The sequence below is a fragment of the Centruroides sculpturatus genome, unplaced genomic scaffold (assembly GCF_000671375.1).
Source record: "Centruroides sculpturatus isolate CEXI.00-Female unplaced genomic scaffold, Cexi_2.0 scaffold292, whole genome shotgun sequence".
In the NCBI taxonomy this organism is placed as follows: Eukaryota; Metazoa; Arthropoda; class Arachnida; order Scorpiones; family Buthidae; genus Centruroides; species Centruroides sculpturatus.
In genome coordinates, this window is record NW_019384986.1 from 713382 (window position 1) to 731856 (window position 18475).

Below are 18475 nucleotides of genomic sequence, written 5' to 3' on the forward strand. Positions count from 1 at the left end.
TTTAAAGATTGAAACAAATACTCCTCTCATTCTTTCTATAAACACTCATACAATCTGTAACAAGTATTAATTACTAGTCAATGTAAATTACATTCCTTCACCTAATATTGATTCATTCAGCTCACTTCTTTGGTTTACACCAGGGATGTCCAACCTTTTTGTTTCTCTGGGCCACATTGAAAGAAGTCAAGAAGTTTTGGGCCACAAGTATATATAATATATACTTGTGGTCCAATATACAAGTATATTTAAAAATTAACATGTCTAGATCAGTGGTTCCCAACCTTTTTTCATTAGTGTACCCCGTGACATGTCATATCTCTAGATTGTACCCCTCATTTAAGAAATTTAGTGAGTACCCGTATTGTTAATTTTACATATTGTAACTTTAAATTAAAGAAAAACAAAACTAAATGAAAAAATGCATAATAAAGTTGTGATTGTTGCAAGGAACATTTTTTACCTAATAATTTTTTAATACTGTTGTGTTTGTGATACATAATATATTATTTTTTCTGCCATAATAACTAACTTTTTTCTGTACCCCTAAACAACCTATTGCGTACCCCTAGGGGTACGCGTACCACAGGTTGGGAATCGCTGGTCTAGATTATAATAATAAGTATTAAAACTTTATCAAGAAAAAGGATATTTTAAAAAATTTACTTCTACAGACACTTTCAACTTTTACTTAGAAATAGATAAATTCATTTATTTTAAAAGAGACAAACAAAAATTTATTTGAAAAACACAAATATTTGTTTTATTTGGGTCTCTAATTAATAAAAAGCGACAAAACGCCATTTTAAAGTGCATTTTTATTCAATTAATATAATTATAAATAATATGTAGCCGAAAAAGCAGCCAAAGCACCAAATGATATTTTTTATGTCAAACAAAAAAAAAGTAGCCACATTTGGCCCAATGTAGCCAAATCTTGCAACGTTGGAAGAAATACTAAATAAAAAAGGACAATAAATAAAATAAAAACATGTGGGAAAAAGAGACAAAAGAAAAAGAAGTGTAAAAGATTGAAAAATTACAGGTCCATATTTGCTGAACAGAAGATCTATTTAACCTTTCTCACTACTATATCTTTTGTCCTTTCTCATCTTTCTCTCCTTTTCCCAAATTTGGGTCTATAATCCTTTGAGTCACAACTGCAGCTTTATTTAGTAATCCTTCCGCATTCACACATCTCCAAGTACAGTATTCGAAAATATTTTCTTTACACTCAAAAATTAAATATGAATAAAGGTTTACGGCTTTGTGAAATTTTTTTTTGAGTTTATGCCGTTGAAATAAATAAATAATAAAAAATTAAAACATTTGTTGGTTTTGTTTACACATTTATTGGGCCGCATTGGAACTTACCTTGGGCCGCATGCAGCCCGCAGGCTGGACACCCCTGGTTTACACATAATGTCAAAGCTTAAAATTTCTCACATATTATGAATATAAACATTATAGCATAAACTATTTATATATTAAATTTTAAAAATGAAAAATAATTTATAAGAAAGGAACTTACAACTTTGTAGGCTGTATAGCCTTTCCACATTAAATTATATCACATCTCATGAAAGTAATGATCCTGCTCTGAAGCAGAACCATCTATTTTAATTAGAAGAGAAATAGCAAACTTTCTGAGTCTGCATTCCATATAGTTATAATGTTTATCTTTAATGAAACTTGGGCATACAAACATTTTTATTTATTCTAAAGCATATTCGTTTCATTTCTATAAATAGCAAACAATATTTATAGAAATGAAACAAATATGATTTAATTAGAATAAATGTAGAGATGGTGATTGAAAAAAGTGATCAGGTGGTAAACTGAAATTGTATGATATATTACATGACAAATGATTTCTCCTGATGTACCACTTTGGGCATGTGTGCCATAGGTGAAGAAGGTTAATCATTTTAACAAACTAGCTGAATTATGCTATTCACAATTAACAATTATTACTTTTATTCTTGCAAATGTGCCCAAACTCCAAGTTAAAAACCACACTGTTCCTTAAAAACATCAATGTCTAATCTTCAAAACAATATCAAAATTACAGATTTTTTATAAAAATAATACAAAAAAAAGCACTTCTATTTATATTTTTTCCAAAATTTTGTCTTCCCCAATTTATTATTATTATTTCAAGTAAGCATTTCATATTACAAAATTAATTTTAAGGATATTCTTACATAAAGTTATTGGTTTAAAATTAAATGTACTACACATCTAATAAGTTCAATAAAAGCTATTAGTATCTTTTATCATATAAAAAATTGCATAATCAACTTTTTACCAAAGGCTTCCTTTATCTAACTTTTAAATAAAACAAAAAAATGATAATAAGTTTACCAAGATCTTAGAGAGCAAAAATATCCTAATGATAAGTTCAACAATACAGTACAGAGAGAGTAATCAAAAACTCTTCAAACAATTTAATTACTCTACATAATATACTGTACAATATCATTGCACTTACCAGTAAAATCAAAGATCATTCTAAGATCTGGTGTGCACTTTTTTTTTTAAAACTTTCTGCCCTGTGGGCACTAAGAAGGCCTTTTTTTGCAAGCCCATTATGGATTCAGCCAGGCCCACGATGGGTCAGCCAGTGGCGAGGGACAAGACCAAACATATCCAGACGGACCAACCCCGAAAACAAACCCGGGTCCCCGGAGCGGTAGGCTGCCGCTTCGACCGTTCAACCATTTGTGGAACGCACTTTTAAGTCAACTTCACTTACAACAATGAATTTACACTGCTAAATTCAAAAAAGGAAAAAGAAAATAAAAGGCATATATGCATTAAATATTTCAGAAACAAGTATCAAAACTCATTTTGATATAATTTCATATTTAATTATGTTAAATAAGATTATTTGGAAAGAAAAAAAATCCATACACATACAACAAAGAATTCTGATAAAAATTCAACTATATTTACATTAAAGAATACTCTTATTTGTTTTTGTAATATGAAAGTTTATATCCTTTATCCTTATCTATCATCACTTTACACATCCATTGTTAGAAATATACGATTTATTTTATTTTGCGTACAACTTCATTTATGTTTAAAAATAAAATCGGGAACGTATACACATTTCACTTTTAAAAAAGAAAATCAATGAAAGTGAAATTGAATAATAATAAAAGTAATGCTTAAAATAAAAAATGAAATTTTGCATATATTTAGGCCTAATGGAGAACGAGTAAGAAAGTATAAAAATAACAAACCTGTATTTTCTTGCACTTTGTTATTATTAATCTGTGTTGTTTCTTTCAAATTCTTTTTAGTTTGAATCACTTTAGTTTCTTTATTACCGATTTTTCCAATTTTCGTTTTATCTTTCTGTAACTTTTCGGCCTTCCTTCGCTCTCTTTCTTCTTCTTGCTGTTTTAATATCTCGAGTGGATCCTCTTCCTCGTTATAAAACAGTTCGTATCTGTTTTTTACACCGATACCGTACGTATTCTCCATTTTGTCTGAGTCCCGTCGATTCAGACGATGTTAATGGATTTTATCTGTGGGTTCTTCTCTTCTAAAACATCCAATATGGCGGACGGGAGGCGCTAGTCATCTTTCAAGCTATCATAATACAATGGTTATTTTATTTAAAAGTTAAATTAAAGTTTATTCGACGATATAATATTTATATTATTAATACGTACGATATTTGTTTATAATTATTTTAATAATAAAACGATTTTAAAAATTTTTATTTAAATTACCCACAATGCATCGGCTGGCGGGAAATTTCGTCCAACTATTACGCGCAATTTTTCGCTTTAACTGTTTGGTGTGCTTATGGAAGACAATAAGATGGCTTATGCGAAGAATAACGATTTCACTACACCGAAGCGACAAAGAAGTAAATTGAAGTCTGTATCTCCTTTGAGTCCACCTACTAAAGACATGTATCCGTGGAATTGGAGCGAATTTGCCGGTAATATAGAGTTTTCTTCGGAAAATTCCGAGAGTCCCCAGCACACTATGAAGTCTGATATTAATCGAAGGGGTCGACCTAGATTAGACAGTATTACACATCTTATATTAGAAGGTACAACGTCTCCTAGTTCTATAAAATGTAATGTTTGTAATCGTGTATTTCCAAGGGACAAGTCTTTAAGGGCACATCTTCGAACACACACAGGTTAGTTTTATTACTTTAAATGGCGCCCGCCAAATTTAAATGGTATGTTTTAGTCTTTAAAGAATAATAAGTTTAGTGTGGTTTTTTTTATGTTTATAAACTGTTTATATAGTTTTAATAATAGGATTGTTAGTGAATTATAAAGTGTTCCATATTTTAAAATATTATTATTATTTTTATTAAATTTTTTTTTATTGTTGTTCAGGTGAAAGACCATACGTTTGCGATTTTCCAAAATGTGGAAAGAAATTTACACAAAGTGGACAGCTTAAAACTCATCAAAGATTGCATACAGGAGAGAAGCCTTTCAGATGTGCTGCTGAAGGTAATTGATATGTTTTATAATAATGATCTGTATTATTATTTTATTATTATTATTATTATAAACCATAAGGTTTTAAAATTTTTATTTAATACCTTTAAACAATGAATAAAAGTTGTCTTAAATTTCTGGGAACTGGTAGAACTACTTGGGGGCAAAGTCTAATATCCTTTTCTCCTTCATTTAATCCGTTTAAAGGACAAGTAGTTTAAAATTCCTAACTAATTTATTATATATGCTGTTAATTTCAGAAAGTATATTCTTATATTTTCTTTTACATATTTTAATAATTAATCATGTAATATCAATTTGATAAAAAATTTTAGTTATTCTTAACATAAATAATTTCATATTTTGTTGTAAACCAGGTAGGGGAAAAAACTTTTATCACCATCTGTAAACATATTAAATGCAATTTCATGGTTTAAAGTGAAAAATAAGCAAAAATATAGAAAACAAAAACACTTGTTTAAAAAGAAGAGAGGTGATTTTATCAACTGTAAAGTTTTACCTTAAGTATTTATTTAATTTGAAATATTCTGTGGTCAACTAATAAATATAGTGTTATTCCTATTTACAAGTAATTGCTGGTCAATATTTATTAGGACATAATATTCTAATCACAAAAGTAAAAAGTTCCAAATTTTTGTTCATGCTTCATTAGATGTTTTCTTCTTAATTCTCTTTGTTTCATTCATAATGTGTCTTCTTTTGTCAGTAGTAATGCTATTTATTCCAATATGATTGTTCAGTTTACTGAACTTCTAGAACTTTCTGATCAGTTAATACAATTTTCATATGTTACTTAACATAGATGTGTGAATTTAATTATAACAGCTATGAAATTTAACACGTTATTACTAATTTGTGATGTTATTCTTTGTTCAGAAGCTTATTTTATGCTTGGAATGAATTTTTCACTGCATACCTAGTTTGAACTTTGAAGCAAATTTTTTGTTGAATTTGGTGTTCAAACTCTGAAGTATGAAGTACTATTGTATTGTTAAAATTACATTCAGCATAAGAGTTTGTGTAAATTATCCTTCTGGAAATTTTAAAGAAAAATCTAAAATATTAATTTCTGTATTGTGTAAGGTTATATTAACATAAATTAAGTNTTACAATACAGTAGCCCCCTCGTTATATCGCACTTCCCCCCCAAATTCTAAAAGCATTAGTCAATAAATTTTAAATTATCAATTGGCATTGAATTTCTTTTTGCAATGAAATAAAATATTTTATCCCTACCATTTTTTAAAAGTTGTTTATTTATTGATTTTAAGTAGTCCTACTGTCTCCTCATTTAAGTTTGTAAAATTTCTAATTCATCTCACATTGTGTAAGGAAAAGATTTTTGAATAGAAAGTTCTAAAATTTTTTATAATAGTGACTTTATTTTGCTTTTTAGAGAATTTTTACTCTGAAATTTTATAAGTTTTGATGTATTATTATACGTTCAATATTTATTTTTTAAGTTTTCAATTACTATATTTTTATAATTTTTATTGGAAAATATAATTACGTGAATTTTTAATAAGCAATTTATTATGAAATATAGTACTGTATAATAAAATCACAACTGATATCAATAGTATTCATCTTTAAATGTCATTGTTAAAGAAACAATAATGTTAAATGGGCATTTGTGGTATTGATGTTTAAACCATGAACATCAATTAATATAACCACTAAGCGAAAAGAAAAGCTAAGCTTATATCAGAAATACTTGCTGATGAAAGAATAAAGGATAGAGATTCCATAGCATGTTTAATCTGTTTAGCAAAAGTCCAGAATTTTTACTGCTCTGTTATATTGCACTTTTTCCTTGTCTCCTGACAAGCACGATACAACAAGGGGCTACTGTAGCTCCAAAACAAGTATTGGGGAAGCAAATTGAATGGCATATAAAAATATGAGATATATTTAAAAGCTTTACTTATAGTATATATCAAAGACAAAGTGTTCAATCAATGTGTACTTTGTCTTATGTTGTAGCAGTGAAACATGAATTTCAACAAGGGTGGGGACAACTAAATGTTACTTAGAGAAAGATATAAAGGGGTATTCTTAGGTTTACATTTGATAACAGACTACCATAAGACACTTTTTAATATATAAGAAATGCAAAATGAAGACGGGAAGTATCATTTACAAAATTCCCAGAGGCAAAACAAGCATTCACTTCAAATCTCATCTCTACCCTTTCTGCAAAGAATAGACTTACATCACCCAAAAAAGCCTTCAATCCTTGATTGAAAAAAATAATCAGTCAATAGGTTATGGGCTATTTGGTGAACTTGTTCAGTCTCCCTGTTGGCTCCAGATCCTGACTTTTGTCAAATCATTTTGTGCCATTCTAGTTCCGCCACTGAAAGTCTCTTGTTGAAATCATTGGGTTAATTCCAAATTTTGATATTGGTTAAGTTTTTTTTTATTTCAGATTTTGAATTTAAATTCTGTTGGACAGATGGCTACATAGTAAGCTAATCTTTAAATATTGGGAAAAATAAAAATTTGAATTTGATCTCTTGTGACTTTTCATGGATTTAGATCATTATTTTTCATCTTTCATGACAATCATGGCTGTAGCAAAATTATATCTACAACTTGCTATAAGTTAATAATAAAAAAAAATTCTTATCTGAAAAAAATATAATTAGGTTAAATAAAAATTTAATATATCTACAAACTTCACAGTCAGTCCAGCAGTATGAAATCCAGACATGAATGTTTTTGGCCTACTCTGAAGGCCTCTCTCAGGAACATCAGAATTCTAAAATGGAATGCATGAGGAACAATGGAATATGCACTTTAGACATCAGTAAGATCCCATTCTTCTTGCACTCCATTAATGCAAGAAGAAAGTCTTTGATGTCTGAAGTGCATATTCCATGGTATAAATACATAGGGTGTCCCGTGTAATCCTATTATGCATTTATACATAGATGGCATGCTCTTGCAACAGATAAATACAGTTAATAATCATGTTCCGATTTTATTTTAAAATTTAACATTTGAAATTGTTCCATACAAGGTGTTCTAAGTTTGGAATTCCTTCTCAATTTAACCTGAAGCTGACCTCGAATGAGGCCGAAAACGTTCATTTCATGCATTTTAAATGTTACTGGACATAAAGGTTCATCCAGTGTATTCAGTTGACACCGGTAATTTAGTTAGAAGATATTGTTAAATGTTTTATTATTAGTTAGATATAAGTTTGACTTGACTGCTCTTTATCAGCACTTTTTGATCCTGAAAAGGAATTTTTAATTTTTATATCAATTTCATAGTGGAATAGTCTATGGAGTCATTTACAATTTTTTTTTTATAAAACCCACCCCTACCCTCACAATTTTGGCATTTTATAATAATTTAAAAATGTAAAAAGTTTTTTGTTTAATAAAATATCATTAATGGATGGCATCACCAAAATTTTAAATGTTGCTGGATTATTCTATAATGCAGTTCAGAATATTTTAGATTAGGGATTGATAATATAGCCTGTAGGCTGTATGCAGCCTTCAAATTGTTTCAATGTGTCTAACATCTGATTTTACTTAAGTCTATTAATAAAAATATTTTAACTAAATTAGTCTTAAATTTGTTGTACAGATTTAAATTAAAATAAAATAATGCTAATATATTTGAATTTAGCATATCAATAATTTCATATTCTTGGATTTGCATACATTTAATGTTCATGTAGAGTGGCCCATTTAGCCTAATGTTACAGTTTAACTTAATGTGTCTTGAGGCAGCTCTTAATTATTTAAGTTATTAGCCCCCTGTGGAAGACTGTATTAAATAGATTTTAAATGTTCTCTTTTATCATATTTGTCTTTCTGTGGATAATTTTCTTATGGATTATTCATTTCTTTTTGTATAAGATTTGTTATTATATATATTAAAAGAAGACATGGTATCTGAAGCTTTAATGAATTTCATTTTAGGAAAATAATAAAATATTGAATACTGAAAATTGTATTGTCGTGTAACAATGACTGGATATTTTTTAAATTTAGATATATTTACAAAATTAAATTTCATAGTGTGAACATTTAATATTTTAAAATGTTTTTCCTGTTTTAATTCTAAATTCATTGTAAACATAGAAAACTCATATTGTAATTTATATTTAAAAAAAGGTTTAATTATAAAATACTTAAAATTTTAAGAAAAAAAAAAACATGTATATTAACTAGAAAATTATTTAAAACAAATTTATTCACGGTATTTTAATGGGTGAAAAAACATTTCAATGTGAACAACTAATTACGAACAATGTTTTATTGAGTTTGGGATGGAAACGGTTTATAAACTTTTTTCATTTTTTATTTTTTTTTTTGCAGTTTTTAATTTGTACTTCTATAAAAGTATCTAATAAATATTGATGATTAAATTGTAAAATTCTCATATTTTTACATTTACAGGATGTACAAATAGATTCACTCATGCAAACAGACACTGTCCACAGCATCCGATGATAGCATTACTAAGAGATGATTGTTCTGCACTTCAAGGATCATTTATAAAGAATGCAAATGATGAAGTCATCTGTTGGTTAGAAAAGTAAGGATTTAAATTAATGAAAAAATATTTTTTTATATATTAAAAGAACATATAAATCATGGTTTTTACTTACTTTTTAGATACAAAAAGCAACGTACAGAAAAATCAATACCTCGTCCAAAAGAACGTAAATTAAAACAGGAACTTGAAGAACAAGCGAGGGTAGATGGAATATCCAATCAGAACTTATCTCAGTTGAAAATGCATATGAATGAAGAACCAGAAAAATTAATGGGAGCCTTGGCACTAATACAGCTAGCAGTCACTCCAGTAATAAATGGTGTTCTAGACTTATCGTCGTCATCACCTTAGCACAGATGCACAGATTCATTGTTAAAAATCACAAAAAAATTCTGCATTGTAAATAACATAAATTTGTATATTTGCTAGATATAATAATTTTTATATGAAATGACATTTGTATACATTTTTGTTTTGAATCTGTCTCAGATTTGAATTATTTTACATCTATACAATGTCTTTGACATGAATTTTAAAATAAAGTTTTATATTATTAAAAGGTTCTCATTTTATTATTCCTCCCATGTAAAATAGCTTTGTTATTTTAAGATACAGTAATTTTTTTGAAGAATTACAGTAAGTTACCAGTAAAATTGAATTAATTTTAGTTACAGGAAAAATAATAGTTTCTAACAAGTAGGAAAGTAAAATCTCCAAAGAAATTGAGAGTTTACTGATTAAAATATTTGATATATATTTATTCTGCTCTCCCATCTTGCAGTAAATTTCAATGTTTAACTAGTGATATTATGATTTAGTAAGTCCCATCTATAAGGATATGCAGAAAAAAACGTGTACAATGTTAAAAAAATTAACTGTTACTTTGGTAGCATCATTTACAATTAAATTTAATGAATGAGAGAGATGCACGTGGTACAGAAAAAGCTCTATAATTTATTTTCCTTAAATTTAAGGTTTATGTATCCGTTGTCATAAAAATTTGTCTTTCCACTTCTTTTCCAAGAATACAAATATTCAAATAGAGTAACCGGTTTCGACTTACTTCTACTAAATAATTAACAGATTAGGGACATGAATAAAACCTGCTGAAAGAGCCGGAAATTTACTTAAAAGCTTAACTCGGAGTTTCACAACGGGGGGCGATATCGCCCCATGTGGACATTTTCCATGTTGGGACGAAAAACAATTTTCTGGGCGATATAGTAAAACATTACATTAAGAATAATTAGATATTTTATTCGTTATAACGTACAATAATTAAACAAATAGCATTATACTAGTCACTAATCTATTCAATGTAGTACGAATTTGGCGTTAATCTTGGCCCTCGGCATCGGAATTTTGAAGTGAAGGGGGCGACGATTCGTTAGATGTTGAGAAACACTGGCTTAACTGAACCATTCTCTAGCCGAGTACAGTGGGGACTGATTTCTTCGAAAAATTATATGTAACAAAGCACTAGCATAACGAGGGGGAACAAGGGTCATGCCCCGGGGCCACTCTCAGAGGGGCGCCAAATGGTCTCCAAGACAAACAAGATTTTCTGGAAAATTTCAATTGTTATTTTGATCGATTTCCGGAAAATACATTTTAAATCAATAATCATTGTAACATAATTAATTATTTTGGTTTTTGATTTGTCTGATAAAATATGTTATAAATAATATTTGCAGTAAATCAATCAAATATCTCCGTATACAAAACGTTCTTTCTGAACACTTTATTTTTCTAGCATAATGATATATTTTAATTTTTTTAAACGAAATGCGCGTACAGCTCACGTTTGTTATTTTAAAACGGTAACAAACAATACACTATGCACATAATAAAATAAGATCAGATGAAAAGTTATGAATGGAGGACAAAATAGCATCACAAAGAGATCATTGTTAGTGTGTTTGAACAAAGAGAAGACATTTTTAAATAGAGAACATGTCCTCCTTTTGAATACCATATGGTAACACTATTCAAGACCTAAGAAATTTAACGAAAATTTCTACTAATTTCTGCATTCAAAATCAATTGTTTCGTAAATCGAAACGTTAAAAATATTGTTTCTTGAATATTGAATGCTAATATTTTATGTAGACAGCGGGATAGCCTAGGCATCAACCTACTGCTATGAGGTACCCGGGGATAGAATCGGGACAAGTAACTCTCCAAGGGTGCCAGGATGTGTCAGGTCCCATCCCTTACTATTCGGCCCCTCATTTTCGGTCTGGCTGAACCCATGATGACTTTGAATAAAGATCCAAATAATAATTAATGTAAACACTAAAATAGAACGGTTAATGCTGTACGGAGGCTTTACTTTTATTAGTCTGTCTTCATTGATTATAAAAGCATTCCTAAGTTTTGATGGATATTTTATTTCCAATAAACAGTAATGCCTGTCACTGTCTCTGATAATGGCATCTGGAGAACAGCATAGCCATGGCGTTTCTAAGAAATGAACTCTTCATTAATTAAGCAAAGAGTTTTGGAGATATATGTTGGTTTGTTTTCTTACATCTTTTTCTTGTTCCAAAAAACCTAAGCCCCATTGTTGTTTGTTTGTATTCTTCCGTTTTTAAACTTGCCGATTCGTTCCAAGCTTGTGGTAAACTTGTTTTTGATTCTACTTTTTCTTCTTTACTAATAAAAAAGTAAGACGTGCTGCATGCTTGCGTCTACCAAGAAGTCCTGCCCTTCATGAGCAAAAGGCATAAATCATTTTCCATTGGTCACTAAGCTGAAAAAATATTATATGGCCATTAATTAAATTAAGTTAATATGTTTATGTTATCTCTTTGATCAGTTCCCTTACGTTTTATACTGATGACAGCAAATCTTGCAAGTACTTTTTTTTCTTTTGCAATAAACGTTAAAGAGATTTTCAAAAGTTTTGTATTAATATTTTTATTTTAAACATAAATCATATATTTTTATAAAATTAAATTTTAAAAAATGAGCAAAAGAGATGTAATATGGATGATTACATCCTTTGGACAACTTGTACTGGAATTTGTTAGCTAGACTTATGTACAGTACGGTACGTGCATTTGTGGAATATATTTACCAAAAGTTGTATATTTTTTAATATTTTGAGTAACATTATGAAAATGGCCTGTTTATTTTAATTTTTTCCTGCTCTAATGGATTTTCTATTTAAAAAATTATCCTCAAAAGTGAGAGGAAATAAAATTATTTCTTAAAAGTATGTTCATTGCACCTATGTAAGTACAGTACAGTACTGTACATGTGTTTGTAACTACTTTTTCAAATTTCCACCGCAAGAGGGCGCTTTAACGTAGCGTCATCAGCGTATAAAGGCCCACCAATGACCAACCGCACACATCAATTTGACTAATTGCGGACAAGAGTTCATCGGAAAAAAGGTGACCAGCCAGAATCTCCATATCAGAGAAGGAAAGAAGAAGAAGAAAAAGCGGTCTTTATACCCTGAACACTGGGAGTTCGGTCGTGGGTTCGCGCCACTCCAGGACGGGCTGGTCACCAGGTTTTCTCTACGTCTGTAATGCCTGAATAAGAACTAGTAATCTTTAAAAGTCCTCCTGGAAGACATTATTCCCCGCCTACCGATCATCATAAACGCATACAACTACCATTACATTACAATTACGTCACATTTTACCACGGGGCGATATAACTTAGAAGCTCATGCCCAACTAGCTGATACAAGACAAGCGTATAAAAGGAAACCTGCTAAAATGGGATAAGTAGTCGAGCTCCGTTTTATACAGGTTTCATTGCACTGAAGCAAATATTGTAATGCGACTCTCTCTCCCCCAAAAATAAATAAAATAAAAATTTAAAAAAATTAGTTTTGCCGCCCTTAAACAAATCACGCGACTCCCGACCCAAAAGAAGAAAAACATAACGAAAAAAAAAAAAAATTTTAGCAGCTCGAAATTCGTTCCAGCACCGTTGAGCTCATGAATCCGACACGGCATGGCGAATCCAAGCTGCTAAACGAAGAAATCTTCTCTATTTATTATTTTAATGATAAACAAACTAATTTGACGTGTGATAAACGAAATCAATCACGTGCCAAGCAGATAAGTTAACGTTGCCGCGCTTCTTTCTCCAACATGGCGTCCAAATGATGGCAAATGTAATTCACAGTTTAAATTATCGTTTCGTTCTTCTATTTAAAAAAAATTTCTGTCAAACTTTTTAACATCCGTCCGACCGGATATCTAGTGCCTCATCCCTTACCACCCGGCCGCCCCATTGTGAGCCTGGCCGAACCCATAATGAGCTTGCTAAGAGGCCCAGAGGGCAGAAAGTTTAAAAAAAAATACACCCAGAAAATAGAATATAACGAGTAATAACTTATTGTGAAATCTTCACAATGCCGGGCTAGAAATTTCAATCATATTTTAATTTAAAAAATCACAATCAACTAAAAAATGAAAATCAGAAAAATGCAGAAATTGTAGGAAGAATTGAACTCATTTTTCATTAAAATAGAATAGAGTACATTTTGTTAGCATATCAGAATTGTCCACTAGAAACTGTCTTATCCTACAAGATTCCTGCTGTAATTGCTCTTAGTCAAGGAACCATCAGGAAACTGTTTAATTAATTAATACAGAAGTTGGCTGTTTAATTAATTAATACAGAAGTGGCATGAAGTTCCTTCACGTTTTGGCTTATATCTCAAGAAGCATGCAACTTATGAGGCTAATATTTTGCATGGATTAGTTTAAGGGTCTTAACTACTTTTTTGCCAAATCTCATTGAAATTTGAGAGAGTCGAGCTAGAGACCTGGAATGACCCAGTCGTAATTTCAAATAGTTCGAACTGTAGGACTATATCAGAATTCTGAAGAATTAAATACTGTAGAACTAGTAGATAAAAAGCACTGAACACTGGTAGGATTGGATCCAACATGTTGGATTTTTCCTGCGACGATCGTGAGCTCATGCACAATAAAATATTTATGCCACTTATTTCATCTATAAGCTGCAATTTCTAATCGAAAAACTTTTTTGACTGATTATCATACATTTAAGAACATCATAATTAACTAAGTATCGCTTATTAATTACTTTATTGCCAATAAAAAATAAAACAGTGTTAGAGACAAGAAGAGTTGTCTTCTCCTCATCATCCCTTAAGTTTTCAATATTTTTGTGGATTTATTTTACAATATTTAACCTCAAACTGAACATTTTTTTCCTTTTTGGAAACAAAACTATGTAACTATAATTAAGTCGCGGCATTTAATTCGTATTTATTAATGATTTTTAATTTTTGATGATGTTTGAATAAAACCGGAAGTATCATCCGGTCTTTGATGATATTTACATATATCCTGTTTCTTACTTATATTTATAGGCCTATATCATATCCAATTATCTGTCATAATTGTATTTTAAAAAAATCATTCCTTTTATTTAAACTATATTTATTTTTAAAATCATTTTATGCCGTTTATAAAATGTTTATTTATAATAGAGTTAAGAATTTATTAAGGATTAAAAATAAAAATTTACTGATGTAATTGTTTGTATCCAAGCTTTGCCACCCTGGAAAATTTTCTGTGGATGTCTCTGATCATTATAAAAATGACCAGGAACGTTCACAGTAATTTTTATAAATGTAGAGTATATGGGAGAGGAAGTGGTAAAATTAATTTGGAATTTTAAATATTAGCCAACAAATAAATTTAATAGAAAATACCAAAATAGATAAAAATAAATCTAAGTATTTGTTATTTGATGGGTTCTGGTCTCTACTCTGTGTGACAATGATTACCTTATTTTTGTCTGTCAAACTGTAAACTAGTCACAAACCTCAGGCTTTTTCCCCCATGCTTATCATGCCTTTAACCAGGCTCACATTAAGGATGTTTGGGAGGAAAGGGATGGGAGTCCAACACGTGTGTGTCAGACTGCCCATGAAAAATTTCTAAGATTTATGACCTTGATCCCCAGAGCTTCAGGCCACCCAGCTGTCAAACCTCTCTTTTATAATAAGATTTGTGACAGGTTTACATGTTTTACAGATGAAAAAAGTTTGCCATCATAGAGTACTGTGTATTTGGCAAAAAAAGAAATAAATGTTACAAATTATACAAAGATGCCCTAATGTAATACTGCCACATTTTTACATTATTTCTGTTAGTGATCTTTGAAAAATCATTTATTTATAACGATAACATTAAAAGTGCTCAGCAAGTAAACACAGAAAATAAAACACCTTAATTTATTGCTGAGAAATATAATTGAAAAACTAACGTTTTCAGCCTGATTAACAGGCCATCATCAGGTCTAAAAAACGAAAATGGAACAGATACGTTCCATGTATAAAATACAAATATTTAAATCAAAATTTTAGAACAAAAACTTTTAAAAATATACAAGAGAAACGGAGGAATATATAAAAATAACACAAAATAAAATAAAAATAAAAAATTAAATATATCTTCCAATAAACTAATTCTAGCTTGAGTTTTCAGTGAACTTTTTAATCATGTACTTCCACGCTGACAACAGGCTCTCAGCATCTCTCGCATTTAAACATCCCTCACGTAGCCTACACCTATATATTTCAATCTTCTCCGCCGTCATTGATAAAGTGGGGGAAGATACAGGTTTTATAATTGTTGCCTCGTCCCATTTCACCACCGAACCTTGAACTTGCGACAAAATTGTAGCATTGAATCCTTTTTTTACGTTATATCGATGCTCTTTTAGTCTTACTCCTAAGCTCCTGTTGGTGACGCCGATATTTATTTATTTATAACTATAATTTATATAGGAATTTAAGTAAATGAGTTCTTATAAACACGTTTAAAAAATATACATATTCTTACTCAATGTTGATATTCAATAATGTTTATTTTACAAAGATGAAAGCATAAACAAACATTAAATTATTTTTATTTATAAAATAAAATAAAGATTATTGCATTATTTTACAATTCTATCAGGGAAATTTCTTTTGAAAATAAATTTTAACAAACAAATCCTGAATTATTTACAATATTTATTATATATTAATTAAAGAACATAATCATTAGGATGATAAAGTTCACTTAATAATCTGTAGATGTATGTAGGTGAATTTCCTCCTCTGCAAAGAAAATTTTAATATATTAAACATTTTAATATTGAAAGTAAAAAAGCATGTTTATTTAATATATTCATGGAAAAGATACAGTAAATGAGATAATTATCTATTAACTCAATATAATGTAATGTATGCTACATTAAAAAATCTTTACATTATACATACATATAAAGTAAAGCTCCTTTAATCCAGCATGCATTCAAACTGGTATGATGCTAAATTAATAAATCTATCTGTAAACTAGTGTTTTGAATAAATAAAAACAATTCTAGCCTCTTCCCACAGAAATATTTTATTTATCAAATGTTTTCAGCTGACTGGGCAGCTATTTTCAGAATTGAACTGTTAGCAAATTAGTATATGGACTATGGAATACTATACATACAATTTTAAAATTCAAAAAATTAAAAAGATTTAGAATGGCTTCAGATTGGAAGTGAAAATGATTAAGTAAAATGAATACATCAAATAAAAATGAAGCAAAAATATATTATAGATGAGCAAAATATAATAATAACCTAAAATTAAAGACAGTGTCAGTAGGTCTTTTACTGGTTTAAGATATACTTCCAAAATGCTGACAGGCAATGTGTTATTTAATGCTAAATTATTGAAAATATTGGATGACCACATCTCTTCTATTTTTGATAGTTTGGTTTTTAACGATTAACTTTAAACGATTAAAAGATTGTTCTTTATATTGCCTGCTGTTTTATTTTTAAATGCTTTTATTTAACTTTGTATTATGTCCTCAAATTTCAATCACTTCTAATTAAGATATAAGACTGAAACTTTGAGGACATACTTAAGCCAATGACAATACATTTTAATAATGTTTTCAGAGGGGTTTCACCAATTCAAAACCCAATAAATATAACCAAATGTAGAATCTAAAATATCATTTGCAAATAATGTTTTCGATGTAAATATGTAAATGCATGTATTGATGTTTATCATAAAGATAGTTCAACCCCAACATCTTCCACTCCCAATCTCAAAAACATGAATAGTTCTTATCCGGAGTTAACTCGGGCAGGTTACATAGCGTTACAGAAAACTCGGTCCTTTAGGCCCCCCAAATATTTTTTTTGGAGTTTTGGAATGTTTTTTAAGTCTCCAAATTTTTTTCAAAAATTTTTACCCGCGCGAAAAAATTTTATTGAGATTTTAATTTACCTTTAATGATGATTTACACACGATTAACGCTTAATTGATTTTTAATGGGATTTTTTTAATCAAATTTAATTAATCGTTCTAAAGTTGTAGTGCACGGATTTTACTTCTGTAAAGTTATTTAAAGCTACTTTCTGATATCAAAAACGACCTCCAATAGGTTTTTAATTTTTTTAATTAATATAATTTATTATATATACGTTTAATTAAATCGGGGGGGATCGGAAATCGCAATAAAAATTTTAATTTTTTAAAAATATTTTAAAATATACGGCCAACTAGTATTCACCCGACTTTAAACCCTTCGCCTCCCGAGACTTCTATGAGAATGTCCTGGGAAATCCAACACCAGCTGTTCTCAAGGTCATCCAGCTGTAAACACAATGACTCATCCTTGTCAGATTTCACAGAAAGACCAGACAATGGAAAATAAAATTTGAAGCTTTTTCTTCAAAATTAACGCATTTCTTTTGTTTTTTTTTCAGTTTTAAGTATTTTTTATATTTAATTACATTAATATCAAAAATTGCTGGGAACTAAAAGGATTAAGTGTATTGCATAATGTAAAAGCATGTTTAAAAAAATTATTTTCATAAATTAATTTGTTTTTGTGTGTCCTTTCAATCACTCTTAATACAGTACACAGATACTGCAAATATAACATTAAATAAAATTTCCTGTATATAAATATTCTGATTTATCTGTATATGATTTTTTTTCTCAAATTTGAACTACTTTTTCTTATTCATAGCCCATGCTCATGATCATCCAATCTTTCCAAAACCTTTAAGTCAAATTAATTTAATATTTATTTAAGTAATAAGGAAGTGTAATAAGAGTAAGAATAATAATAATAATAAAACAAATCTAGTATATTTCGGTTCATTGCTAAAAATAAAGAATTTAATTTCTCTTTTTAAAGTATACTTACATGTTTAAAACAAACAATGTGACCAATTCAGGTGGAACATAATCAAATACGGGGTTAATTATTTGAACATCCGATAAAATTTTTCCTAAAAATAGAATTAAAACAAAATTATAAAGATTTTAATTTAAAAAAATAAAATTCATTTTATACACTTTACAAAATTAACCAAATAAAATATAACAACTCTATACAATATAAATTATATAAGAATTATAAATTAATTCTAATTACTTTATAATTATACTATAAAAT

The 18475-nt window shown here is 29.1% G+C and overlaps 3 protein-coding genes across 3 annotated transcripts in view; 1 reads left to right on the forward strand and 2 right to left on the reverse strand.

Annotated features, from left to right (window-relative positions):
* The window catches only part of LOC111632911 (plasminogen activator inhibitor 1 RNA-binding protein-like), a 74555-nt gene extending 70967 nt beyond the window's left edge, over positions 1–3588 (reverse strand). The window contains exon 1 of the mRNA XM_023377439.1: positions 3249–3588. Coding sequence (XP_023233207.1) covers positions 3249–3492 — 244 coding nt within the window. The 5' untranslated portion in view covers positions 3493–3588. The remainder of the gene's footprint in view (positions 1–3248) is intronic.
* Positions 3589–3756: 168 nt separating this feature from the next.
* LOC111632927 (zinc finger protein 367-like) lies at positions 3757–9475 on the forward strand. The gene is made up of 4 exons (XM_023377448.1): positions 3757–4165; positions 4371–4490; positions 8918–9056; positions 9137–9475. The coding sequence occupies exons 1-4, from the start codon at positions 3820–3822 to the stop codon at positions 9366–9368; spliced, it is 837 nt and encodes a 278-aa protein (XP_023233216.1). The 5' UTR covers positions 3757–3819; the 3' UTR covers positions 9369–9475.
* Positions 9476–15960: 6485 nt separating this feature from the next.
* The window catches only part of LOC111632922 (translation initiation factor eIF-2B subunit beta-like), a 12546-nt gene continuing 10031 nt past the window's right edge, over positions 15961–18475 (reverse strand). Inside the window, exons 10-11 of the mRNA XM_023377446.1 lie at positions 18224–18308; positions 15961–16122 (exon numbers count right to left, since the gene is read on the reverse strand). Coding sequence (XP_023233214.1) covers positions 16050–16122; positions 18224–18308 — 158 coding nt within the window. The 3' untranslated portion in view covers positions 15961–16049. The remainder of the gene's footprint in view (positions 16123–18223; positions 18309–18475) is intronic.